The sequence below is a fragment of the Pyrus communis genome, chromosome 14, assembly GCF_041283825.1.
Source record: "Pyrus communis isolate YQ-2024b chromosome 14, ASM4128382v1, whole genome shotgun sequence".
Taxonomy (NCBI): domain Eukaryota; kingdom Viridiplantae; phylum Streptophyta; class Magnoliopsida; order Rosales; family Rosaceae; genus Pyrus; species Pyrus communis.
Window position 1 is genome coordinate 3,181,819 of NC_142578.1, and position 27,192 is coordinate 3,209,010.

Below are 27,192 nucleotides of genomic sequence, written 5' to 3' on the forward strand. Positions count from 1 at the left end.
AAAGTTCCCCAATATTTCTCGAGAAGTGATTTTTACGCACTCTTTTTAACTTCACACATACTCTTCCATATTTATGGCCATCAGATTAATAAATCATACGAAATCAACAACCAGAATTAAACAGGAATGCCTAAGAGAATTAAACAGAATTAAACCAGAATTAAACAACCATCTCCCCATTTTTATTTAACTGCATATTTTAATTGAAAGAAATAATCTCCCTGGCATTTTTTGAGTGTACAAGCTGTGTAAGAAACTCAAAGGCACAACAAAATACAGAATCAGTCAGCCACTTGCAAGCATTACAAATGATCAAGTTCGCAGCATGAAGCAGAGCATACACGAAAGTGCAGATAAACTGATAATCCTCTATACAATACACGTTACGAATGGCCAGAAATCGCGTCGTAAGACTGAATAAATCAACCATGTCTGAGACTTAATGCATGAAACCTATGATGTACATTCACTCATCAAATATCACAAACGCGGACAAATCACGAGAGGCTCTTGGCTGATGGCCACAGCCTTCTAAACTACAGACGCCGTTACAGTTTAACAACACTTTGAATCACAAAATGCGTAAAAATAAAGAACCGAGACGAATGACTGACACTTTATATTGAAAATCACCTTATCGATCACCTCCTCCACTCTGTTTGGGTTACCTTTCCTGCAAAGTCAAACAAGAACCAAGGTGATTGGTACTAGAAACAGAATTCAACCTTTTTTAAGGTAAATCATCGTGCACGTTGAGAACTCTAATAGAGAATTAAAAAGATGAACTTCCTTGTGAAGAACAATAAAGCAATGCATCAATGCAAGTGTATCGACGGGTTTGAAAGATTATGCCCCATCTTCCAGATCAATGTAGAATTGGAAAGCAAGAATCGGTCTATTAAGGATGCGAAATCATACCAATTCCATCTCTCGAAGTTGCCCGAGGTTTGTCACTTTTATTTCCTCCTTTGCCACCTGTTTGAACAAGTCGATGCATCCTTGGCGATTGTGAGCTGATGTTGGTATTAGTTGCTGATGGCAGAGAATGACGACGAGTAGAGTTATTTTTCTCAGTCACGTCTTGTGCCAACCTAGGGGAGCCTTGTGCTCTCAGCTTTGCCTTTGCAGATTCAGTTGCAGCCATATAACTTGGTACTGTTGGACTGCTTTGCAACCCATTCTCTGAGCGTTCTTGTTTTGCTGGAGTAGAAGATTTCCTGCTAGATTTCTGGTTGTCATTGGTTGTTAAATCTTCCTTTTGGTTCAAAACCCCATTTGAGGATGAGATATTTTCATCCTGACCATTGCTTTCTGTTAAAATCTTCAACTCAATTGCAGCTTCAGCACTAGGTGTATTCACATCTTTACTAGTGCTATCTGTCAAAGGCTTCAGATCTTCGGTAGCTTGATCAATATATGATAGGTTAAATACCTCTTTTGGTGCCGATGGTTCAGGAGTTATTTCTGTATCAGGCCGACTGGATGGAATCCAGGTTAGCTCTTTCTTAAACTTCTCGACAGAGTTACTAGTGCCTTCAAGAACATCAGGAACCAAAGTGCTTGATGCCTTTTCCAAACTCTGTTTGACACCCTCAGCTTCACTTTCTGCCTGCACAGAATTCTCTACAATGGAACTATGAACCTTCCTCAAATTACGTTTAACCTTTTCAAGCTCAACTTGTGGGTTTTCCTGCACTGCATCTGTAGGATTGCTAGGAACTTTCCTAAGGTTACGCTTGGGTTTCTCAAATTCAGAGGTTGCTTGCACTGAGACACTTTCAACATTTGCAGAAGAAAGCCTCCGGCTGTTGCGCCTTACCCTGACTGTTTGAGCCTCCGGGTGCTTTCTCTGAGATTTTGAATCTAGAACTTTCCTTGGTTGGGGAACTGGTTTCCAAAAATGGGTTGCTGACCATCGTTCCAACCAGTTTGAAACTGAATTTGGATTCCCAGGTTCATATTGCAAACTCAGCGGCATCACAGTAGGTGAGAAAGCAAGAAGCTGAGAAGAGAAAACCAAACTGTTAGAACATCTCATACAAACCGGACACGGACACAGAAACTGATATGACAAATTATGATTCAAATCTAGACCATTGTTACAATGTTGAACTTACCTTGAGAATGAAAACATTTGCTGACAGCTTTGCCATTTGAACTGACGTATTAACTCCAACAGGATTCACTAGCTTGCCCTCCTGATAGACAAAATATATGAGGAATATAATTAAAAAGTGGCGCTAAGGAATCTAAAAAATATCTAGCCTAATGATATTAGCAACAACGTAGCGGGTGAATGAACCTAGATGTCTTCCTATATTATCCAATAGCAGTTCCAAAGCCATTTGGGGATGGAGAAAAGAAGGGGACTGTGACGTCCCTTGTTCAAAGATGACAGTAACAAATTGTAATTGATAAACGACCAAGTATTTGAGGCATTTACCAGAGGCATCACACTGCATATCTTTTGCATTTCCAGCCCAACATCAGACTCTCTCACCCGTTTTCCACGAGCAAGTGCCTGACACTTGACAATGCCCGACATACTGAACAGAGTAGCAACAGCTTGTCTCCGAACCAGGTGCCCCCGGATAAGTGCCTGTAACCTTATTATTCCTTTGAGGGCCCAAAATGCTCGGCGTGCCTTCAGATAATATACCAATTCATTCAGTAATTTGTGATCTCAACAAAAAAAAAATTGATACAATAAGCATTAGACAAAACAAACAAACTTAATTCACTGACTTACTAGATAACCCCTAAAGGCAGCCTGCGCCTTTGTTGCTGCTTGCTCTTGCCTGATTCTCTCAGGATCATGCGCCACATCTTGTGGCGCAGATCCTTGTGTTTCTGTACTTTGAATTCCTGGACCTCCATCACTTAATACACTTGGAGTTTCCTTGTTCTCCAATTCTAAGTCTCGGTTGTTATCTATGGTGTTGGTGGTTTCATGAAAAGCCACATGTGGATCTGAAGAATAATCAGCTCCGGTTGCCCTGGCAGCAATCACCACCTCTTTCTGATTTGTAACTTTCTATACACAAGGGCGAAAGACATAAATATAGAATCTGTGTAAGTTATTACGTTAATTACATAAGGAGAAACTTATGAAATTGAAGAGATAACTTAGATGCAAACGGCAACCTATGAAAATTAAAGTGGAGTAAGCTTTATGTCAATATTAAAGGAAGCATTTGAGAATAATGTGTCAGCTCAATAACGATTGTTTTACCTCTCTTCCTTTAGGAATGCCGGCTTTCGACGATTTCTTTCCAAACAGCACCGTTTTGATCCATTTGGCCGGTGATTTGCCCATCTCGCGAAGGCCAAGAGCCAGAAAAATCCTGAATTGCAAATTGAGTAAACGAAATCAAACCAAATTGATGTCATTCACTCCGACAACAAAAAGAAGACAAATAACGAAGCAATGCAATCTCGCAGTTTCCAAAAACCAAACATGTTTTCAATATCTGCCCAGTTCTTCCATATGAATCAAAATACACACCAAAAGAGCAACACACGGAGAGATCCTCAAAACATTCCGCTCCCGATCTCAACCGACACCCCCAACCTTCAAACTGAAATTCACTAAAACCTTGAAGAAAGACAATTCCCAACGTCCCATTCCTCATTGAGATCTTCAACTAATGCACTAAACGTTACACTCAACATCCATTAATGGCAGCATCAATGCAATCACTTAAAGTCAATTGAGATTACAGGAAATCTAGAGCTCCATTAACTTACATTAATTAAGATAACATCTCCACAACAATTAGCATTAACCAAAAACTCCAGAAAACACCACTAAGCAAATCACACCACTTCCACTTAAATCTAACTAAAAACTCCAACAACCCACAAGATCTTACAACTCAATTAACTTGCTTATTATATAACGCTGAGTTAAACCAGATCTGAAACTTACCTCACAAATGTGGACCTTCAAAACCCCAAATCTACAATTCCTGAAAGAAAAAAAAAACAGAAACCCAATATTTTTCAGGCAAAATTAGCAAAACCCAGAAAAAAAAGATTTGAGCTTTCTGCAACAGAATGCGTAAAAGATTGAAGATTTGCACAGAAATTGATGGAACAAGGAAGGAAAAAATGTACCATGAGTGAGAGAGAGTCTGCAGAAAACCCAGAAAAAAATATGTTCTAAATATAAAAAAATATGAAAAAGCTTTAGCCTTTGCTTTCTACTCTCTGTACTTTGCAGTTCAAAAAATCAAGTGACTACAAAAAACAAAAATCAACTGCGGTTAGGTCCAGGATAACGAAATGGGATCGTTTATGATTGGCCAATTAAACCGAATATTTTCAGACTGCATTACCTGATGGGTTGGATTTGGAGTTGTATTGTAATCCGAGGGTCACAAATGTAAGCTTACAATGGGGATGGTTGTAGAGGATTAGAGGGTAGGAATAAAAGACGATGCGTCGGCAGTCCCGAGCGTGCAGTTTCCCAGTTGCTTCGAAACCAAGGGTGCCAGCGTCCTTATATATTCCCAAGCATGGTGAAATGTCGATTTTGTCCTTCCAAGTAAATCGAATCGGAGGCGCGGTTGCGCGCGTGAATTAACAGCGTCCGTTAGATTAGGCGGCAGAGGTCAAACGGAGTCAAGAGTGTGATGACTTGCTGGCTGCTCTCCCCCTCTTTTACTTATACATATTTTCAGACTGCATTACCTGATGGGTTCGATTTTACTTATACATGTTTGTTGTAACTAATAGATAGATCCATACCAAGAGCATATCTCACTTTGAAACAATCTTATAACGGTGATTTTTACACGCTATTTTTTTCGTTTGTGTACCTTGTTAGCAGAGGCATACAAACAAGAAAAGAGACTGCAAAAGTCGTTTCCTTTACTTATCATAAATTATAATTTGAGAGAAAAATACTTGGCCTAGACCACAATGAGACAGTCATAAGTATATATCAAACTTGCTATCTAGATGAGTCGAATACATTGTCTAAAATATCGATATCGGTTGCCTTCGACGAAAATTATGAAAATATGCAATGGAATGATATATCAACTCATTTAGATTTAGTCGAAATCAGATAAAAATTCAAAAGTTCAAAGTCTGCAATGGGTTCCAGCAAAACTTATGTAGTAAAACGGTAAATATTGTTGATGTTCGTTGATTTTCCTATATCTCGCCAATCCAAGGTGAAGTTTGCATTTTAATCACTATTCTCATATCGATTTTTTATTTTTCGGATATCTTTACGAAAATATCGACAATTTCGTAAATTTTTCTTTTTTAACAAGCGATATTATTTACATTAAAGGGGGAGAGGATTGGCTTAACCTCACAATAGGCCATCAATAATGTGGTTCAAATTCGTCTTTGGAGAAAATCAAATATAAGACCTCTTACTTACAAGTAAAGATGAATACCACTAGACTATAATACTAAGTGGCAATTTTGTAAATATTTTAAACATTGAGCGAATATGAAACATTCACTTACAAATGCATTTACATCTAATAGGTTTGTTGAAATATTTAAAATTTTTGTGGCCCTTTTGCGGTGTACCGTTTAAAATCGCATATCACAAGATATACATGTGCAGGACATGTCATCTACCAACCCAACCATTAAATTGAATGCCATGGCTGCCACAATGGTAAAGGCAATGCCCTACCAAATCATGTATAAAGTTAGGATCAAGTTGTCAATCCAACCAACAAACATAAATGGTAATTACACTACACTAGTAGGACAATTTCGCATAAGATAAAATTTTGACCCTAATTGGTTACAATTTCATATTCTTACGCACGATCACTAATAATGTGACACATGTTTTATTGTTTTTAAATTTCAATAACAATTGAATTTTTATGTAGATAAAATTTTCAGTAAAAACTTCACGTTGTCAGACTTGTAGGATTTTCCAATAAGACCAACTCTAATAATTGGGGTTAAAGCTTGAATTTTCAGCCCATAAAATTCATATTCGATCTCATTCATCGAATTTAATGTATTTATAAGTTTGATTTAAAAAAAAATCTAGGCAGCTGAATCAACCAATTGTTCAACCACATGGGACATCCGATAAAAAAAATAGTCATTGGTCTTTCTGCAAGTGGCTGACATCGCCAACTTCTGAGTTCCACAGTTAGGTCCCAACTACTATCCTCGACTCATTTTCTAGGCTAAATTTGGCCAAAAAATAACTCTTAAACATTTTTTAACCCAATTATTGGAGAAGCTTTGAGGGGTTTGAAACTCAAATTTTGATTTTTAACCAAACCATTGGAGTTGGTCTAATAAGTGGGGGATGGACCAAGCAAAGGGGATGTGCGCGTGATCACACCTATTTCGTGTTTGGCCCAATGGGCCGGAGAGTCTCACCCATCATGCATGTCCAAGCCCATTCCAAAAGCAAGTCCGACCTAAATGACAAAGAAAGCAGAAAAAGATTTCGCTGTATCCTTTTTCTGGGAATCTGCGGGATTCCATGATCATGTCCGTTCATAGTATATCATACGGTTAATTTTTATTAAGTACTATTTATGTTTAATTTAAATTTTAATAATTTCTAATTCACGATGTACCATGAACGAAAACAACATTTTATTTATTTATTTTTTAATTTTTGACCGGGAGACAAAAGGTAAAAGCTGAAAAAACGCCCTCCGTCTACCTCTTCTAAATTCTCAACCGCAAAAGCAGTTTTAACGGCTCGCGATTTGAAATTCGAAATTTCGAATTTTATCTCCTAAAATTATAAAATCAACGGGCCCCGTGAGGCGCCAGCCGTTACCTTCATCATCACACGCGTCCACATCAGATCGTAGATCCCATCCGCTCCGAAGTCCGCTGACTAAGTCCACTGTGGCGAACAATATTCTAACACGTGGATAATGTTCAGGACATGCGCGCATAAGAACGCGAGTAGGGGAGATTCCGTCGTTAAGGCGCGTGTGGCAGAATTTGAGTTTGCCTTGTGGGTATTCCTACAGTTTTCCCGCCCAAACAATTAACTCAAAAAAAAAAAAAAAAAAAAAGGGAAAAAAAAAGGAAAAAGAGGGAAATTGAATATAAAAGCCGGTGTCTGATTCATTGCTGCTTACGCAAGTGAAGGAAAGAAGAAGAATTTCGAGAAATCAATCGATTCATCGATCGAATGGAGGAGCCACAATCTGCTCAATCTGCCCAGTCTGGTAAATTCAAAATCTTTGTGGGGTTTGTTTTGTGGATTTTATGAAAATTGTTGTGAAATTGGGGTGTGGGTGCTGGTTGTTTCAGGAAAGCTTCTTCGGTATGCTCTCCGTTCGGGGACTAAATCGAAGGAGGAGAAGCCGCTGGTGGCGGCCACTGAACCCTCCTCTAACAATTCTGCCACCAAGAGGTATGATTTGACGATGGCGATGTGATAGGGCTGATGTTTTATATGATTCCACTTGCAATTTGAATCTGGTGATGGGGATGGTTTCGAGTACATGTTTCGAGGATAGCTGTAAGCAAAGCCATTTAATTGATCAAATTGGGGTGAAAAATCAAATATTGGAGGAAATTTTAGACATGTAAGGTGTCCCCAATTCACAAAAATTGAAAATTTTGATGGTATATTAGCAAATGTTAATTGATTTTAGGGAAACAGAATCAAACTTCTGTTGCGGATAATTGGTGGAGTAGCTTGAGCAATGCTGAGTTTGTACTGTGTTTTGCAATCTTTGGCAGTCTATATCTGCTAATTGCTGATAGGTTTTGTCACTTGAGAATAGAGTTACGCGTTACGTTTTTCGGGTTTTGGGGTTACAAAAGTCACTTGTTAAGCTATAGATTAGTCCCAATTCCCTTGTGATTTTTCACCCTGGTTGTGTATTTTCTGCATAAGCAGACTGGTTTTGCTTAGAAACACACGACCGATAATTGGTTGAGGTTTATGTGGGATGTTAACTATGTTTTAGGGGAAGGCCTGCATCAAATATGAGTAAAAGTGTGGGGGTTCTTGATCTCTCTGGCAAGGACAAGCCTGCCAAGCCGACCCGAAGGTTTTCCATTCCTTCCAAGCCGCCCACTACTCCAGCTCCGAAAATTGGTGGCAACATCACTGTGATTTCCGAGGCTAGATCAAGGAGGTCTGTGAGAAGTGACTCCCCTGCTTCTTCTGATGTTTCTAGACCAACAAGCCGGAAGAAGTTCAATGTTCTGGCCTCACCATCTTACTGGCTGCAGCAGATTAAGCTGTCTGAGGCTGCTGGCAAGCACTCGATTTCACTCGGGTTTTTCAAACTAGCCTTGGAGGCTGAATGTGAGGTACAACTTGTGTGTCCCATTGTTTCAATTTCCCATTTCACCTGCTTTTGTGGTTGAACATTTGACTTCTTATCCACTATAAATTACATGTCAATGGGAGATGAACTGACTTTGTCGTCGTTTTCAAAAATTTTCAGTCTCTTCAACTGCGTTATGAGCTCAAATCTTATGTTGATCGCTACGAGCTTAGTGACCTTGAAGACCCTCTGAAGGAATTACTGGAGAGCAAAAGCGTTGCAGTAAATGAGCAGGCTCAGGTCTCCGAAACCTGTTCTCAGGTGCCGGAAGAGGGGACCCGATCTTCTGATGATGATGCCAAGAGCTGCTCTTCTACAATGGCAAGTGGGAAACTGAAACCCAAGTCATTGAACATTAAAGCTGCTCAAGTTTCTCCAGAGAAGGCCACAGCCAAGAAGGAGATTGCCTCGAAAAGCACTCCGGCAGCCAGGACCAGGTCATCTTCGGTGAAGAATACTTCGAATTCAGGACCTGTATCTGACAATGGAGCTCGCGTGTCTACTGTGAAGAAACCCCAGAAGCCAAATGTGCAAGATTCTAACAAAGTAAAGGACAGGAAGAAGAAGCAGGGGAATCAAACTGCTTGTGAACAAGGTTAGTGCGTCGAGTGTGTCCTAGGTGTAATCATCTTTCCTTGTTACTTTGGTGTGCATTATTTGATGGTTCAACGTTGCCGCAGACTCAATTAACCCTGCCGCAGAAGGACTTCAGGAGAACAAAGAAAACCAGGTGAATTTAATTTTGTTTGTTCACTATGATTTCGCATAATCAGTTAGCCTTGTTTGTTACACTACGATTTGATTTGCTCTAAACTCTTCTGAAATGAATCGGCTTCTTGAGGTTTAGAGAAATCTTATTTGATTAACACTGACAGTATCTTTATCTGTCTGCTGTAGGATGCTCCCTCGACGGAAGCTATCAATGTGACTGAAGTGTAAACATACAGAAAATGTTGATGCCTGTTCTCATGTTCTTGTTGGGTTTGTCTTCATTTTGTTCATTGTGAGGGTTTCCTGTGTAAAGATTTCGGATCGGAGGCTCAAAGTTTTTTGGTCTATAAGCTAAACAGTAGTATTTGTCTGCGGTTGGATTAAAACCGGGCTTTGTTTGGTTATTGTGATACAGTTTGCTGGTGATGTCTTGTGCTGAACCAAAGTATTTGTTGGTCAAGTCTGTACTATTTTCTGGCATATTCTTATATTTTTTAGCTTAGGTATAGCTTGTGATTTCTTTTTATCCGAGCGTTTGCGATTTTTTCTTTTCTTTTCTGCAGTATAGTAACCTGTGATTTATGTTCTGGATTGAATTGCAAATCAGAATGTCATGATTCAAAATAAATAATTCATGTTTCAAGCCATGCTAGGCATAAACCAGACCGGACGCGGCCAAACATACATGAATCCACTCAATTCACATCCGAGCGGCTCAATTTTTCTGTCTTCCATGCTAAATACTCCCGAATCGTGGCCAACCATCAAGCTATCTTCCATGTCCACACTATCGTCAGTGAAATAGATACAGTTGGGTTTTATTAGCCCCTTGAAATCTTGAGCTTTAATGGCGGTAGTGTGGTTATGCCCCACGAAAATTGTCCACTCCCCTAAGACATTGATGGGTTCCCATTCGCTATCAAACTGATCATACCTGTAAGCCTCAAAGTCGTAAGTCTCATGGCCGTAACGAGGGTTGTCCTGCACAAATCTTATCAGCATCACGAGCTCTCCGCCAATGCCGACAAGATAGACTTTGCCTCCTTTGAAGGTAAAAGGGGGAGCGATTTCATCAACGCTCGGCGAAAAACAGCCATCGTCATCAAGATTGCACGAAACGAGCTTTCCAATCTCAGTAGTGGCAAGCAACTCCTCCCCGTTAAACAAAATAATGTCTTCATAGTTATTCCCCGCATCTTGTAGCACTGTCCATGTCTTGTCCCTCGCTTTGTAGCATATGAGCCTTCGCTTCTCTCCGAAAATCGCCAACACTTTGTAATCAAACGGATCGCGAGAAGGGTCTGAGGATAGCACAGCTTTGTGAAGAACACGTGAAGGGTCTTGATCGTAAAACGGAGAGGAGGAGAGCTGTGGGAGAGCGATTTGGGCGCGGTTGAGAGGGTTGAGGAGGGTGACCAACGACGTGGTTTCATCACGCAAGATTAGCCACCCCGATGACGAGCCACATACAGTCTTTTCGAAAGCCTCGGGCAGTTCGAGACAGTGGGTTTGGTGGGTGTAAAGGCTGAAGAAACACTTCAGGTTTTGGTTTTCGTAAGCTTCAGCGCCGTCATGAACGTCGTGGTGGTGGTGACGGTGGTGGTCGGGAAGCATGAGCCATGGGAAGTCGAGAGGGAGAGGATTGTGGGCAAGGTCGACCAACATGTTGGGTAGTGAACGAATATTAGGGTTCGATTTCTGGAGATGACAAAGCTACGTACAAGCTAGGTAATGGAAGTTCTGAATAATGATGGAACGAGTCTGAAGATATATACACACACACAGTGGAGTTCCCAAATAGCTTGGACCAGGAGGGTAAGTGACCGCTTTATTAAGTTTTGATTACTTGTTTGGGAAGTTCATCATATATAAACAGTACAACTTAGGGCTGAAGTTTGGAAAGTCCAAAATATACTTTTATAGTGAATCGTAGATTTTTACAATATAGTCCAAAACATTCTTTGTAATTATAGAACGACATAAAAAGATTTTTACAATCAATAATTGACTAGAGCAGGTGCATAGGAGAGGTTTTTTAGATTTGAATAAATAGTTTCGTTTTTTTTTAAAAACAAATCACAACTTATATTAAATAATTTCACTTCTAATTGTATCGAGATTTTTTTTGTATAAAAACCCTACATCTATTGATTGCACTGTCCCACATCAGATTACGCGGGCACAATGGACCGGTGGACCGCAACCGGTCTTTTTAAAACTCTTTAACTTTTTCGTACACTCTAGCTATTGAACTGTTTTTTGTATAATATTTATACTTTCAAAGTACAACGTAAAAAATTTGAAAATTTGTGTCCTCTGTTAAAATCACGTAAACTTAAAGGTGGAGGAAAGGGATCCTCTCCGGATCCCTTCCACCAAATTCATCCAATCATCTAATTCGGATCTTTGACATTTGATCCAACAGCTAAAGTTATTATCACTTTTAAAAGAACCCCCTGTTTTTAGCCGTTTGATCAAATTTCAAAAACCCGAATCGATTGATTGGGTGAATTTGGTGAAAGAAATCTGCAGAGGATCTCTTTCCAAAGGTGGAGGGTGTAAAAATGCACTTAATTCAAAAAATAAAAATAAAACAAAGAAAACTTGGACATCCGTCAACTGAGACCAAATTTTTACTGATTATATGAGAAATTAAATTTTCTAAACATAGTTAAAACTTAATTAACCTAGCTAATTAATTTTCTTTTCTTTCTTTCTTCTGTTTATAAATTAATTTTCTTTTAGTCGCTTCTTAATTTCTTCTGAATCATGATATTCTCTTCTGCAAACCAATCCCTAACACAAATCACAGACTATGATGCAGAGGGGAAAAAAAAAAAAAAAAAAAAATTCACAAACGTTTCGGATAAAAATAAATGACAAACTTTGCTTGAGCTAAAAGATAAACGACTATGCCAGGCAAAGCTAACGCTTCATTTTCGTGTATGACAGATGATTCCGAAACTCTTTGAATTGGAATTGGAATGCTTGTTTCCAATCCGACCCAACCAAGAAAAATAATTGCTGGTATTGCAGTAAACCGCTATTTTTTCATTTCAAATTCCGACCCAAGTTCATAACAAACCAATGCAAATGATACACAACACTACATTACATGAGCTTTACCAGTGGCAACTAGCAAGACATATTCTTAAAAGACAAAGCAAGTCCTAAGCGTCGTGATTAGGGAAGAAAACATTGAAAATACAGGATAAATGTTGATAAGTTTGCACAATGATGCTCAGAGTAACAATGCTACTCATAAGATACCTTCGAACAAATTCGGACTGTCCTACAAGCTCTCCCATGATGGGGTTAGTCTGCTGTCCAACTCTGTTCCACGATTTCCCTCACTCTTCGGTTGTACTCACGCTTGTTCTCGCTAAACATGCGAGCAGCTTCTGAATTTGCAGGAGAGTTTGGGTTCGGATCACATAGTAGCGACTGCAATAAGCATATGCAAACAGTTAGGATCTTCCCAACGTATACACCGCTGTTTATATTTGTAGGGTACTACTATATCCTTCCTTGAGACACTAAGGTGCAGAAACAAAATTTTAACATCCCAAAGACGATCTCATTTTAGTTATAAGCTATATAGATGCTTCTTGCCACACGTATACCTGGCTACGTGCTTTTTGAATTCATAAATATAACCAAGGAAACAACAATGCTATGCACACAATCAAACATACCTGGATAGACGTGAGGATAGCTGCCACGTCATATATAGGACTCCATTGATTCTGTAAAATATCCAAACAAATACTTCCATCCGCGTAAACTGACCAAATTTGAAAGAAAATTTGAATTTAGAAACCACAGGAGAAATGTTTAACAATTAACACAAAGCAAATGCTCATATCAAATATATGTGTGCTCCAACTTACTATTTGGATGAAACATTCTAGAAACAAATCGGACTGTTGGTGGTTTGTTCGGATAATCCTCGGTAAACTGAAGAGTCAACTTAAACGTGCCTGTATAGCTCCAAGCAAAGTTATTTAATGTATATATCAACATAATTAAGCTTATTTAACAGAAATATGCATACAATTGTCACGTCAATGAGAAAAACAGCACAACTACACAAACAAAGGAGGAAATTTATTAGTTATAATTGGAAAGTAAAAAATTTTAAGAACTTGGTGAAATAAATAATACATCCGACTGCGATCTAAATAATTCATCATGATGAAAGTATAAACTCATTAAAATCAAAAGAAACAGAAATAGTGATTCTACGCTATTTAACTAGAGCATAACATAAGTTCTGTACAGGCTGTTTGTCTCCAACCCTGAATATAAAATGGTGAATAAAATATCCCATAAGAACATAATCAAAAGTTCAGTGCAAGGATTAACTGACCTCCATCCCAAGGAGTATCATCCGGACTGCAATCCAAACCAGACAAGAAACGAGAAATTGCTTATCCAACCGTACTTAAACATACCGAAAAAAATGAAATATTAATGTTGCGTAATAGAAGAGAAAACAACAGTAGATTTCTTATACTCATTGCAATTTTCCAACTTACCCAAATATAACAGCATTCCACAGCATTATATTGTTATCATGGGGAGCCCCACTAATCCCTGCAGGCGGGTCCTGTTGCAGCCTCTTGAAGTCTCTCATCAGCCTCTTCCTTGCAGGAGTCGACATCGCTAATTTGCTACCACCTCTATATCATCAACCCATTTTAATAAACCGTATTTTAGATTAACTATGCATTGAATGAAACCAATTTCATCTTGTTTTCCAATGCAACATCAAAAACCACTTTTCTACACCACATTGCACACAACAGATATTGGGGCAACTCAATTTGCGCAACGGAAACACATAATTACCAATACAAATACTTTTAATTACGCCGTAGATAGCTCAGCTGAGCTAAGCACAGACATATTAAAATCTCAAGACCTGAAATCAAGCTCAAAAACTGGAAATTTCACTTCAATTAAGCAGCTTTTCAGATGTTTATAAATATGCATGACAACGTAAAGAAGCATCCTTTCTTCACTAATTCAACACCAACAAAAACGCCGTAAATTCATATTCAGATTACAAATACTCAGGGTACCAAAAAGCCAATAAAGCTAGACAATTTGACCCCAATCCAACACAAAAATTGAATTTTTCTGTTTATACATGCGCTACCGCCTAAAATATCAATCGATTTTAACAGTAAAATGGAAAATAAATTAAAACAACAGAGATTGAACACAATTTGGGGAAAATTAGAGGAAGATTATCTCACCTGGAGCTCCGAATCTCCGAGAGGTCCCGATCCGAGCAGGCTCCGAATTGGGTCGCTGAAGATGGTAATCAAAGAAGGGGTTTCCGAGGTGGGTTTGATCAGATCGAAGCCGAAGCCATTAGGTTTGGTGGGGAGAGGAACACAGAGCCACTGTGAGGGAGAGAGAGGGTGGAGTTTTGTTTTGTAATTTAGCTTTATTATATCAATATCAAGTGTAAGAATTTGGGAATTTTGTGGTGCGGTTGGGGTCGGTCTACTCAGCACCGTCCCTACATGCTAGCTGCCCTTCCGTTTCTTTGTCAGCTTTTCTCCTAAAAATGTGAAGGGAGGAATATTGTCTCTACCCTTTTTCTTTTTAATTTTTGTGGTGTTTCTATTTCTTTGAGAGGCTCAAGAGCTACCATTCTCATATCATAATCCATCTTTGGGTTGTCATATGATTTGACTGTAATTATCAAACCTTGCATTCGAGTCAGAGGAGCATTTGTTCTTGCACGTAAAGTTCTGAGTTTGAATTTTGATAATGATACTAGTGTATGGACAATTGTCAATCGTTAATGCATATGAAGTTCATTGTAAAATAAGATAAATTTTAACAGTATAACATTAACGGTAGCATTGACACATGATTATATGAATAACTTATTAGAATTAACATAGAATCCGACATCATGTGATATGAGTCACAACCATCAAAACACAAATCATATTTCGCAACCATTATATATGGAGAACATACATATAGATGCTTCAGTTCATGATGATGCCATGATCAATACCAGCAACAAAGAACAATCCTCTCCCCAGAAAAAAGAAGAAGAAAAAAAGGCGCATACTAATAATGGGTCTTAGTTCAAAATTGAGCGTTATATCTGTGAGAACGTAGGCCAGTATATATAAAACACAATCCTATGAAACTAAAATCGTTTCCATAGTAAATTCAGTTTCTTGTTCTTTTAATCCTAGAACAACATGGATTAATAATCCATTCTTATCAAGTCTTTCTATCCAAACTTGAAACCAATAACCGATTCTCCATACTGATACTAATGCTTATTCTTACACAACATTCGTATTAAGGAAAGACAAGTATTAATTGACAATTCATTATCAAATATCATACTTGTACATAGACAACAGTCTCACCGACGTGCATGAGATTCATAGAACGACATTGCATTCATGAACCAGGAATACAATGTATGGTTTGCTCTTTACAAATTATAATCACACTGTATTCATGACACACCAACCATGTGTAGCTAAAAATGTTGTCATTTCCTCTTGCTCCTTCATTGTCTCCCTTACAAGTCACGAGCTAGCTGAAAAATGATGCATATCATATCAGGCAAAGAACTTACGGTGGGGCTTGGTTGGGTTTTAATTTCACCTTTAGCCAATCTGAAAATGTTGTCATTTCCTCTTGCTCCTTCATTGTCTCCCTTACAAGTCACGAGCTAGCTGAAAAAGGATGCAGATCATATCAAGCAAAGAACTTACGGTGGGGCTTGGTTGGGTTTTAATTTCACCTTTTCACCTCGTTTTCATTTCGCCACTTTCACATTAAGCGTCGTAGAGCGTTCATCTAACGTCACTGAAGAATATATCCATATAACCATTTTTGTAACTGTTATCGTCTCATGAAAAATCACTATCAATTCTTGTCCAAAAAAAAAAAAAGGTACACCAAAGTGATAGAGATGTATTTGGTCACGCAACACTTAATTAAAAATATCAAAGCTTATGTCAGCTAATCTCGTTGTCAATCCTTTTCACGTATATCCACGTTTAGGAGTAAAGACAATTTACAGCCATACCATCACCACTTTGTATCTTAAAAAAAACAAACTAATACACAAAAATTCAAACTCAGTTTAATTACCTTGTTTGAATTAATTAATTATTAACAAATTAATAAATATTATTATTCAATTCAAAAACTATAAACTCTTATGGCCTTTAGTATCGTCAGGTGATGTAGATCGATGCATTCTTGGGGGCACTTGAAAATGGGAATGAAGGTGGCAGAAACATTAGGCTCCCGAGCTGCGAATTCTCTGGAGTTGTTTTGTTCAAATAGCTTGATGCACATCCTGTTAAAGTGAGGAAGAAATCAGTACACTGTGAGCTATGACTTCACGGATTCACAAGGAATTTAGAGTAATTCCAGTACAAAGATGGAAGATGATGATGTAAGAGAGAAGAGAGAGGCAACAGACAATATGACTCTGCTATTTCATTCACACACATTCACCATAATATCTGCTAGAGAGAGAGTACGAATAAAATACTCACACTTCTAACGGTTATACACTTTTGGCAGTATTTAAAAGACATCAAAGACAATCTCAACCCTCCATCTTACACCCTATGAGATATAGACACTTGGCAACTTACTTACTTAAGACCTATGAGACTCAAATAAGAGAGATACAACCAAATCAACATCTAACTAATTATTCTAGCAATATGAGCTAGAACTACCACTGCCATATCAGATCACAATTTACACACCAACAGCTCCCTTTAAATTGTGAACGGACTTCACACCAAGTTCTCTGAGATAGGTGAATAGCTCCTTTGCTAATGCCTTTGTAAAGATATCAACAACTTGCTCCTTTGTAGGACAGTGAACCAAATCGATCACTCCTTGTTGCAATGCCTCTTTTATGAAGTGGTACCTTCTGTTTATATGCTTGGTTTTCTGATGAAAGATAGGATTCTTGGTGATAGCAATGGCTGAAGTATTGTCACAATTCATTGGTGTTGCAACATATTACACTTCACCAAAGTCTTCCAGAACAAATCTTAGCCAAGTAGCCTGTGTTGTTTCCTCAAATGTACTAATATACTCTGCTTTAGCTGTGGATAAGGCAACACATTGTTGTTTGACTAAAGCCCAAGAGAAAACTCCACCGCCAAAGGTAAAAGCATACCCAGATGTGCTTTTCATGTCTTCTTCTGAACCACTCCAATCACTGTCACCGAATCCTATCAAAATTGCTCATTTGCCTTTCTTGTACTCCAAGCCAAAATCAAGAGTCCCCTGAACATATCTTAGAATTCTCTTTCCTGTCCCATAATGCTTGTTAGTAAGACAATGCATAAACCTTGCTAACAAACATACAACATGCATTATGTCAGGTCTAATTGCTGTGAGATACAATAAACTCCCCACAATTTTTCTACACTGGGCTTCATCCGCAACTCCACTTTCATTTTCTTTCCTCAGTTTATCACTTGGTACAAGTTGAGTGCTAACGGGTTTACAATCCTGGAGTTTAAATTTCTTTAACAGAGATGAGGCATACTTTCTTTGATGTATGAAAATGCATTCTTCAGTTTGCATTACTCCCATACCAAAGAAATGATGTAGAAGTCTCATATCAGTCATTTCATATTTATGCATCATATCAGTTTTGAATTCATCCATTAACTCTTCATAGCTTCCAGTGTATATTATATCATCAACATAAATTGATACTATAATCATCTCTGAGTCTCCTCTACACTTGGTATACAATGTTGCCTCACTAGTGCTCTTTTTGAAACCACACAGTGTAAAGTATGAATTTATCTCTCCATACCAAGCCTATGTGTCTGTTTTAAACCATATAAGGCCTTGTGCAGTTTGTAAACCTTATCCTCCTCTCATTTCACAATGAACCCGTCTAGTTGATCTACATACACCTCCTCTTCTAGCACACCATTTAAGAAAGCTGATTTCACATCCAATTGAAATAGCTTCTACTTGTTCTTTGCAGCTAATCCAATCAGAGTTCTTATTGTGTCTAACCTAGCAACAGGTGCAAAGGTTTCATTATAATCTATCCCAAGCTTTTGTGCATAGCCTTTTGCAACAAGTCTAGCTTTGTTATTTTGAACTGAGCCATCTAAGTTCAACTTCCTTTTATACACCCATTTCACACCAATCACAGGCTTATCAAATGGTTTTCTTACCAATTCCCAAGTTTGATTCTTCTCAATCATGCCAAATTCATATTTCATTGCTTTCTTCTATGCTTCATTTTGTGTAGCTTCATTATAACACTCTGGTTCAATGATACACACATGACATCTCTCATAAATCTCACTCAAGTTTCTATATCTCAGTGGACTATGATCATACTAAGATGTAGAAATAGCACTGCTTGATTCACCATAGACAGTAGTTAGAGAGCCTTCAATTTGAAATTGCGAACCTCCAGATATAACATCTTCATCAACTTCATTCATTTCCAAAGATTCATTTGCAGAAAATGGAATGCACAATTCCTTGACTTTATGTTTCTCCCATTCCCATTTACCATTCTCATAAAAAAATCACATCCATTGAGAGTATCACATTCTATGTTTCAAGATTAAGCATTCTATACCCTTTCTCACAAGTGCCATATCCAATGAAGATACCAATGACACTAGTTTCTTCCAATTTATGTCTCAGATTTCCTGGAACAAGAGAATAACACACTGAGCCAAACATTCTCAGGTGTTTAATTCTAGGTTTTCTTCCACTAAACTTCTCAAAGGGTGTAATATTCTTCAATGCTTTTGTGGGGCATTTGTTTAGCAAATACATAGATGTGTTCATTGCTTCACCCCATAGATTTTATGGAAGACTTCTCATGCAACATATATGCATTTTGTCATCTCCACTATAGTTATGTTCTTCCTTTCTACAACTCAATTCTGTTGTGGAGAGTATGCAATAGTGAGCTGCCTCTCCAATCCCAAAGATTTATAGAACTTTTCAAATTTACTCAAAGTGAATTCTTCGCCCCTATATGTTCTTAATTTCTTCACAGAATAACCAATTTGAAGCTCTACCATAGCCTTAAACTTCTTGAACACATGGAAGACTTCTGACTTGTGTTTCAAGAAATAGATCCAGCACATCCTTGAGTAGTCATCAATGAATGTAATGAAGTATCTATTTCCACTCATTGTTGGTGTTTGCATAGGGCCACACATATTTGAGTGTATTAGCTCCAGTGGCATATTTGCTCTCCAAGTTGATTCTTTTGAAAAAGACTCCCTGTGATTCTTTCTCAATGCACATCATTGACAACACACCTTCACTGTCATGCATTATAGGTAATCCAAGAACCATATCATGTTCCTGCAACTGCTTCAAACTCCTATAATTTAGGTGTCCAAATCTTCTATGCCACATTGTAGAACATCGCTGCACGTTAGCCTTCAATACCAATTGATCATTAGATTTGAATACTAGTGGAAAGCACATGTTCCACTTTTGCTTCACACTGACCACCAAGTTTGTCAATGTCTTGTTGTCAAAGATATCCACCTTATAGTCACCAAACACAAGAAAATACCCATGTTTAGTCATTTGTCCAACACTGAGTAAATTCTCTGCAAGTCCAAGTACTAGCATGACTTCTTTTATGTACTTTTTCCCCTTCTCAGTGTCATTAACAAGAGTTCTTTTGCCTTTCACATCAATGAGAACCCATGTGCCAACTTGCACTTTTGCTTTAATACTTCTGTCAATGTCCACAAGTAGATCCTCTCTAGAGGTTATATGATTACTACATCCACTGTCTATATACCAGATGTCACTCACATTTTTCACTTCAGTTGTTTGCTTAACTAGGAAAAGATTTCTAGGTTCTTCCACTTTGTTTGCAAAGTTCCCTTGTTGAACATTCTTATTGAGATTGCAAACCCTGGCAATATGACCAAGTTTGTCATACTTGTGACATTTTACATTCGCTTTCAGCCAACACTCTCCATAGTGTAGCCTATCACAATATCTGCAAGCACCACCAATATTGCTAGTTTCATTCCTTACACCTGGAGGACTTGTTATTCCATTGCTTCCCTTTGAACTTGAAATTCTTCTGAAATTTTGTTTCACTAGCGTTGGTATTTTTGATTACCAATTTTACTATTCTTAGGTGAAATATCTAGACTAGCAAATGCACGCTCAGTACTACTTTCTCCATGTCTAGTTAACCTCGGTTCATACCCTTTTAATATGGCAACCATATCTTGTGCATCAATCACATCAATATCTTTAGTATTTTCTATAACGGAAGTTATACTATCATATATTTTGGGTAAACTGATCAACAACTTTTGTATAATTATCTGATTACTAAGATCTTCACCATAACTTTTCATCTGTGTCAAATTCAGTCTCGACTCCATTGTAGCACGATATTGTCCGCCTTGGGCCCTGGCCACGCCCTCACGGTTTTGTTTCTGGGAACTTACACGAGAACTTCCCAGTGAGTCACTCATCCTAGGATTGCTTTCGCCCAAACTCACTTAACTTCGGAGTTCGATGGAATCCGAAGCTAGTGAGTTCCCAAAAGGACTCGTGCTATAGGAGGTAGGCATGTACATATAAGACACATCACTCATTCTCCTTTGGTTGATATGAGATGTTACAATCTAATTTATCAAATCAAACAACCTAGCCAGATATACAGCTAGAGATTCATTTTCACCCATACGAGTATACACAAAGTCACGAAGAAGACCCTGTAATTTCATAGATTGTACTTGTTTGTCTCCTACGAACTTTTGCTTCCGAACATCTTATGATGCTTTTGCAGTTTTCAAAGTTGCAATGCATGGAAAAATTTGATCCAATACGACTCCTTAAATGATTCTAAAAGCCTTTGCATCCTTGACCAGATTTTCACGATGTAGCTTCATCTCCGCCTCTGTTATCTCTTCCTTCGCCTTCTATGGAAAAGAAAAACTCGTCTCAACAATACTCCATAACTCATGAGATCGAAAAATTGTTTTCATTCAAATTTTCCAGCAATTGAAGTTATAAATATAGGAGCACGAAGCTCCCCTCCACCAAACCTAGCCATGTTAGACTAAGATCACACCTCTCGCTCTCACTGATTTCCTTACAATGAGATGTTGCGAGAATGAACACTCACATAATTAACACCCAGAGTTTTCAAACCGAACCTGGCTCTGAGGCCATGTTAGAGTGAGGAAGAAATTAGTACACTGTGAGCTATGACTTCACAGATTCACAAGGAATTTAGAGTAATTCCAGTACAAAGATGGAAGATGATGTGAGAGAGAAGAGAGAGGCAATAGAGAATATGACTCTGCTATTTCATTCACACACATTCACCATAATATCCACTAGAGAGAGAGAGTAAGAATAAACTACTCACACTTCTAACGGTTATACACTTTTGGCAGTATTCAAAATACATCATAGACAATCTCAACCCTCCATCTTACACCCTATGAGATGTAGACACTTGGCACCTTACTTACTTAAGACCTATGAGACTCAAATAAGAAAGATACAACCAAATCAACATTTAACTAATTATTCTAGCAATATGAGCTAGAACTACACTACCATATCATATCACAATTTACACACTAACACATCCAATGCTACTGTTTATTCCCTATCTGTGACTGAAGGAATGGAGAAAGAGTAGCAGTACTGTTGTTGCCAATGATTGATGTAAGGGCGGTGGCTAAGGCGGATTGGAAGCTAGGGTCAGCTGTGATTTCCTCGGTTGCAGCTGCAATAGAGTCTGGTTGAAACTGATGCGGAACTCCTTGAGGGGGATTAGGGTTAGGGTTAATATTCTTCTGCATGCAGTTTTGGTACATGCTGTTTTGCAGGGGCTGCTGCCTGATTCCAAGACTACTTAGTGGTGCAATTTGATTCTTGTTACTGATATTGTCTGGAGGTAACTCAGGTAAGTGGGTCCTCCAAGATATGTTCGTGTTCGACTCAGAATTTGATCCAAAGTTGAGGCTGGTGGAAGGGTAAAGTTGACGGGAAGAACTTGATGAAGAAGAGAATTTGTTGAAATGGGACAAGGAATTGGATGTTGATGAAGGGTTTGAAGTGAGGTCTAAGGTGATTGTTGGGAGAGAAGATGAGAGTGAAGAGTTGGGTTTGTAGAATCTGGATTTTGAGTTGTCAGAAAGGTAGAAATTGTAACCATGAAGATCGTGCGCAGCGATTGTTGATGGGTTCAGGCTGCCAGAGATTGAAGATGATGAACCGGATAATAGCATGGAAGCAGCTGCAGAGGTAGTGGAAGCCATAGCTGTGGCTGACATTGGAAGTGGGTGATTGTGTGTTCCTTCATAGGTGGTGATTAAGATGGACATGTCCTCTGCAAACCTTTGTACCTAAATTAATTGCAAATCAAAAAATTAGCGTACAAAATAGTTTTAGATACCATATAGTGTATCGTATTATGTGACAGGTGATGTGTCACTCACCGACATAGTGAGGTGCATGCATTTACCTGTTTTCTTACTGGACACGAAGGTGCAATGGTGCAACGGTAGTAAGCACGAGGCCATGGATTTCCTTTTGCAATCTTTTGCCCATATTTCCTCCATTGGCATCCATCATTCATCTGTGTCCAAGTAAAATTATACTTTAGTAAATAAAATCTCATGGTTACAATTAACCAATCTTTAGTAAATTCCATTTTTAATTGCATGCATTTAAACTACTTAATATCACTAATATGTGCGTAAACTAACCGTTGGGGTGTCACATCTAGCTCTCACTGAAACCCTAGCTTTCTTGGCTGGGCCTGTTGCGCAACTTCATCTTCTATAGCACTTGATCTCATTGTCTTGAGAACCTTTTTTGGTGGCCAAGTCTTACGAGCTTCTTCATTGGGCACTTCTTCAAGGCTGCTTCCAGGGCTTGGATTTGCCAAGGGAACTTGATCAGTTGTAGCACTTGACTTATCTGCTTCATATTTGCAGTCTAGCCCCAAAGACAAGCTTTCTCCATCTGACTCGTTTTCTACTTTCCCTTGACTAGTGCTAGGGTTTTTATCATTCTTTTGGTTCCATTTTGGTTTTCCAGAAAATGATCCGAGGCTGAGTGACACAAGCTCGGATTCCTCGTCTTGGTTATATTTCTTAATAGTACTTGGAATGGCAATGTCCTTGGACTTGTTTGCTTTTTGTTGAATGTCATAGAACTGCATTTGAAGTGTCTGGTAGTCCTCCGTTATCCGATCCAGGTACTTCTTCAGCCTTTGGTTTTCTTCTCTAACTTTACCAATTTCCGCTCTAGCAGATTCAAGCTGATAATCCTATGAAATATTTGAGAAATAAACTCAGAAAAATTAGTTCTCTCTAGCCCTTGGTTTTCTTCATATATAAGTATGTATGTGTGTGCGCGCGCGCGCGTGCACGTGTGTGATAATAAACAAAGTGAACATAAGTACCTGTTCCTTTAGACTTGATGAAGTAGATGCCACTGAATGATCAGGTTCCGCCCAGGACCCCTTTATATTACTTGTGGTTGACATCTGTTCAATTAGTATCATACATATATAGTTATAAAAATTCATTGAAAGATTGAAGAATAATCAAACCTGCAGTGTTACATGTTAAATTATAAGAGTTAATAATGATCAACCGGACACCATTGCATTTTTTTTTTTTTTGTTACATGAATTTAGCCACCACTAGGCTAACCCTATTAACACCGTTGCTTGGTCCTTATTAAATGATCATTCCTAATCTGAATCAAAGGTCTTATACTTAAAACAAAAGCATACAACTCTAGGCAGCCATAAGTCATACATCCCTGTCTTCAAACCGCTAGCTAGATGGCCAAATTAGCTCTGGTTTAGGCACCACCCCATTTCAATACTTCACTATCTTTGTTAAATAATGAAAGCAAATTGTGGATGTTGATTGATGGTAAATGTACCTTAAATTCATGGACTTCTAATAATGAAAAATATGTATCTGCTCACGATTTAATTACCTTTCAAATATAGTTAATCAAGTTGCGCATGCATGTAAATCCAATAACTTGGGGAGAAGATTCAGATCAGTGAGAGATGGATTTAAATCCAATGGATTGATGAAAGATATTTATCCACGTTTTATTTACGTGAAATTCAAAAGAACTATATAAAAAATATAATACAAGAAATCATGCTAATATTAGAAAGCCTATTGATTTCTTTGGCCAAAAAAAAAAAAAAAAAAAAAAAAAATTGATTTCAAGAAAAAGGGATAATATTTCCTTCAAGTTCAAAGGTACTTAACATATATAAAGTTAAAATCCATAACAAATATTGGCCATTTAGAACCCTTGTTATAGATCAAAACTCATACCAAAATTTTTTTCTGTGTGTACAAATAAGATAAAAATAGATTGTAATCTTCAAAAATTGCATAAATTCTCCCAAATCACAAGCTCAATCTCCACACACACACACACACACACTCACACACATGTATAACATATATATACAAGATTTCTTGAATTTCTGATAGATTTGGAAAGAAAACAGAAACAAACTTTAGATGCAATATTATTATTATTATTATTATTATTTTCACTTACAATGTCTTCTTTGTAACCAGCTTCTTGATCATCAGCGCTACTAATAGATTCAAGTACTACTCTTTTCTCTTCCATCTCTGATCCTCCACGGCTATTAGACTTTCCCGAAGCAGTCTCCATTGTTTTCTTCAGTTTTCTCTCCTTTTTCTAGGGCCTCCTCAATCTCTACTCTGCTTATATAGACAGCGTGCAGTTTGACTCAACCCTTTAAAAGTTTGAAATTGTTAAACTCATATATAAGATGAGATAGCTTATATAACTATTATAAAATAAGCTCATAATTTAAATGACCACGGCACACAAAATGTGAACTGCACCCGTTCTCCAATTGCAGCAAAAGAAATACACACTACAACGATATATTTACGCTTACATTAAAATTTGGACTATGCTATATGTCGAGTCAGTTATAATTTGATACCCGTTTTCTCATCACATACGAGAGTGGAACCAAAAACCTCTTTACTTAAAAGTCGAGATGAATATTACTAAATTGTTGTGCTAAGTAATATTATAAACAATTTCATTATAATCTTGTTAAAAAGGAAGAAAACAAAGAAGGAGAATTCAACGTCAATGTTTGAGATAACATGCTAGGAGAGACAAAGGGTAATGCTAAGGAGATTAAGGTTGTAGACTAAATTTGCAAACTAAATAACGTGTCACCACTAAGAAATAAATACGTTAATCAATACTGAAGTAATGAAAAACCATATCTTTACACTAAAAAGTCAATCCTAGTACTATTCATTTTACCCTTTATTTTGTCCTTATCATTAAAACTTAAAGTTTTCAAGTCATTTTCATTAATTTTTCTTTTAATCTTCCTAGCATTGCCTATGGACAAAACTTTGAATAGTTTGAAGGCTTTGAAGTTTCGTATGTTACAAAAGTCACATGGGGATCGGGTCATGGTCAAACCTTGTCTGTAGATTTATTTTCAGGGGTGGGGTATTAGGGTTTTGTATCTACTGAGAAAAGTTAAGATTTAGGTAAACTATGGGTGTTAATTACAAGTATTATGGTCAGTTCAAGAATTTTTCTTCTTGGATTCATTTGTCCATGCATTTGACCTTAACGTAAATACCATAATCAACTATGGGTGTTAAGTACAAGTATTATGGTCAGTTCAAGAATTTTTCTTCTTGGATTCATTTGTCCATGCATTTGACCTTAACGTAAATACCATGATTAATTCATGTTGGAATTGGAATTGGATGCAGCTCTCCAAAGTATACCAAAAGTTATATGAAACTGTATACGCGTTATATATGTTGAATTTTCATAAACATAAATACATGACAGTATAATTTGATTCTCGAGATTGCTTATAACAGTTTCTTATTTTGATACTCCTACCTTATACTCCTATATGTCTCTTGGCTTGTGATCATTTAACGGTAAATTTACATGCCATCATATGATGAAGGATGACTAGAGATGATCAGAGATTGATATTATACCTTGGATAAGTCAATGTTTGTGTACAATTTTCAAAGGATTAAATAAAACTAGGATTACCTTCGGTACATTGTCGTTGGACAAATTATGCTAGTATTTTATTTGAATAACAATTCTACAAATTAGTAAATAAAATGGGAAATTTGATGTTTCAAAACTTTGACAAATTATGGGAATTTTTTTATATATAAAAGCTAGTGTTCGCCGCCACCCTTACGGGGCATTAAATGAATCGAACGATCGAAGAATATACTACATTTTCTACATATCATAGCATATCCATTGAAACCCATTAAATTACTTGGCAAAGCAATATGAAGCATGATGGCTCATCAACCCCATTTTGCCCAAATTAAATAGGATAATACTTGCATTCCCGTAAGGGAAGGATATCGAAACCGTTCAAATAACGTATTTTCACCGTATAAATTTTATAATCGAAACCGTTCAATTTCTTAATTTTTATTTGAAGATCTTCACTACAAAATCATTTGAACCGGATATCGTTCCATCCTAATGTCTCAAATAAATCAATGATATAGATATTAAGTATCATTCTTATGATAAACCGTTGATTTATTTCATACATTTAGATGATTAAACGATTGAATAATTTTTTATAGAGATGAGCTTCAAATGCAGATTAGAAGATTGAACTTTCTCATTATCAAAGTTGAATGCAAGCATTATTTCAATTAAATATTGAATATTAAAATACAAGCAGTCCACTTGTGAGCGCAAGACTCGGCCATGAGCAGCCCCTATACTTTTATCACATGTAGTATACATGTACATATAAAATAGAGAGTTTTAACGAAACACTCCCGGTACTATTTACTTTTAACGAAGAACTACATTTTTACCTTTTTCTGGTACTGTTCATTACACCTTTATTTGTCATTTTTCATTAAAACTAAAGTTTTTTTGAACATTTTCATTAGTTTTCCTTACAAAATAACCTTGGGATCAAGAACGTTGACGTCTAATAAACCAAGCTATACATATATATATATATATATGTATATATGTATGTATGTATGTATGAATCAATCTCGACCTGGATGAGAGTTTATGTATGATTTGATCCAAGTGAAATTTGTTTGAA

General features: G+C 37.4%; 4 protein-coding genes and 1 pseudogene across 7 annotated transcripts; 1 reads left to right on the top strand and 4 right to left on the bottom strand.

The window, feature by feature from the left end:
• Positions 1 to 274: 274 nt before the first annotated feature.
• On the bottom strand, positions 275 to 4,664 carry LOC137712760 (protein IQ-DOMAIN 31). 3 transcript variants are annotated; one of them, XM_088683805.1, is made up of 9 exons: positions 4,338 to 4,664; positions 4,117 to 4,239; positions 3,929 to 3,968; positions 3,233 to 3,344; positions 2,750 to 3,034; positions 2,444 to 2,644; positions 2,118 to 2,198; positions 919 to 2,002; positions 275 to 673 (listed from the first exon to the last, which is right to left on the bottom strand). In XM_088683805.1, the coding sequence occupies exons 4-9, from the start codon at positions 3,314 to 3,316 to the stop codon at positions 642 to 644; spliced, it is 1,767 nt and encodes a 588-aa protein (XP_088539931.1). In that variant the 5' UTR covers positions 3,317 to 3,344; positions 3,929 to 3,968; positions 4,117 to 4,239; positions 4,338 to 4,664; the 3' UTR covers positions 275 to 641. The 3 variants fall into 3 exon arrangements, with proteins under 3 accessions (XP_088539931.1, XP_088539932.1, XP_068308015.1); XM_088683806.1 differs by lacking the exon at positions 4,117 to 4,239 and having other exon boundaries at positions 4,338 to 4,479; XM_068451914.2 differs by having other exon boundaries at positions 4,117 to 4,479.
• A 2,366-nt stretch (positions 4,665 to 7,030) lies between these two features.
• On the top strand, positions 7,031 to 9,639 carry LOC137713511 (uncharacterized). The gene is made up of 6 exons (XM_068452814.2): positions 7,031 to 7,184; positions 7,270 to 7,372; positions 7,935 to 8,283; positions 8,421 to 8,895; positions 8,981 to 9,030; positions 9,198 to 9,639. The coding sequence occupies exons 1-6, from the start codon at positions 7,148 to 7,150 to the stop codon at positions 9,237 to 9,239; spliced, it is 1,056 nt and encodes a 351-aa protein (XP_068308915.2). The 5' UTR covers positions 7,031 to 7,147; the 3' UTR covers positions 9,240 to 9,639.
• Positions 9,621 to 10,915, bottom strand: LOC137713512 (F-box protein SKIP23-like). Its single transcript, XM_068452815.2, has one exon. It carries the CDS (start codon positions 10,674 to 10,676, stop codon positions 9,651 to 9,653), a length of 1,026 nt encoding a protein of 341 aa, XP_068308916.1. The 5' UTR covers positions 10,677 to 10,915; the 3' UTR covers positions 9,621 to 9,650.
• A 1,126-nt stretch (positions 10,916 to 12,041) lies between these two features.
• Positions 12,042 to 14,808, bottom strand: LOC137712555 (ubiquitin-conjugating enzyme E2 2). Its single transcript, XM_068451635.2, has 6 exons — positions 14,273 to 14,808; positions 13,550 to 13,691; positions 13,381 to 13,406; positions 12,902 to 12,991; positions 12,707 to 12,795; positions 12,042 to 12,455 (listed from the first exon to the last, which is right to left on the bottom strand). The coding sequence occupies exons 2-6, from the start codon at positions 13,672 to 13,674 to the stop codon at positions 12,327 to 12,329; spliced, it is 459 nt and encodes a 152-aa protein (XP_068307736.1). The 5' UTR covers positions 13,675 to 13,691; positions 14,273 to 14,808; the 3' UTR covers positions 12,042 to 12,326.
• Positions 14,809 to 21,355: 6,547 nt separating this feature from the next.
• LOC137711904 (WRKY transcription factor 72A-like) lies at positions 21,356 to 25,324 on the bottom strand (annotated as a pseudogene). Its single transcript, XR_015955457.1, has 4 exons — positions 24,627 to 25,324; positions 22,790 to 23,355; positions 22,546 to 22,659; positions 21,356 to 22,426 (listed from the first exon to the last, which is right to left on the bottom strand). The product of XR_015955457.1 is annotated as a WRKY transcription factor 72A-like (transcript).
• Between the last annotated feature and the right edge of the window lie 1,868 nt (positions 25,325 to 27,192).

Coding starts and splice junctions, on each gene's coding strand:
- LOC137712760 (XM_088683805.1), bottom strand. CDS start 3,316: ATGGGCAAATCACCGGCCAAATGGATCAAAACGGTGCTGTTTGGAAAG. Junction 3,035..3,232: donor GCATTCCTAAAGGAAGAGAG/GTAAAACAATCG, acceptor CCTTGTGTATAG/AAAGTTACAAATCAGAAAGA. Junction 2,199..2,443: donor TATGCAGTGTGATGCCTCTG/GTAAATGCCTCA, acceptor TTTGTCTATCAG/GAGGGCAAGCTAGTGAATCC.
- LOC137713511 (XM_068452814.2), top strand. CDS start 7,148: ATGGAGGAGCCACAATCTGCTCAATCTGCCCAGTCTG. Junction 7,185..7,269: donor TGCTCAATCTGCCCAGTCTG/GTAAATTCAAAA, acceptor TGGTTGTTTCAG/GAAAGCTTCTTCGGTATGCT. Junction 7,373..7,934: donor AACAATTCTGCCACCAAGAG/GTATGATTTGAC, acceptor ACTATGTTTTAG/GGGAAGGCCTGCATCAAATA.
- LOC137713512 (XM_068452815.2), bottom strand. CDS start 10,676: ATGTTGGTCGACCTTGCCCACAATCCTCTCCCTCTCGACTTCCCATGG.
- LOC137712555 (XM_068451635.2), bottom strand. CDS start 13,674: ATGTCGACTCCTGCAAGGAAGAGGCTGATGAGAGACTTCAAGAGGCTG. Junction 13,407..13,549: donor TGGAATGCTGTTATATTTGG/GTAAGTTGGAAA, acceptor TTTGGATTGCAG/TCCGGATGATACTCCTTGGG. Junction 12,796..12,901: donor TAGAATGTTTCATCCAAATA/GTAAGTTGGAGC, acceptor AAATTTGGTCAG/TTTACGCGGATGGAAGTATT.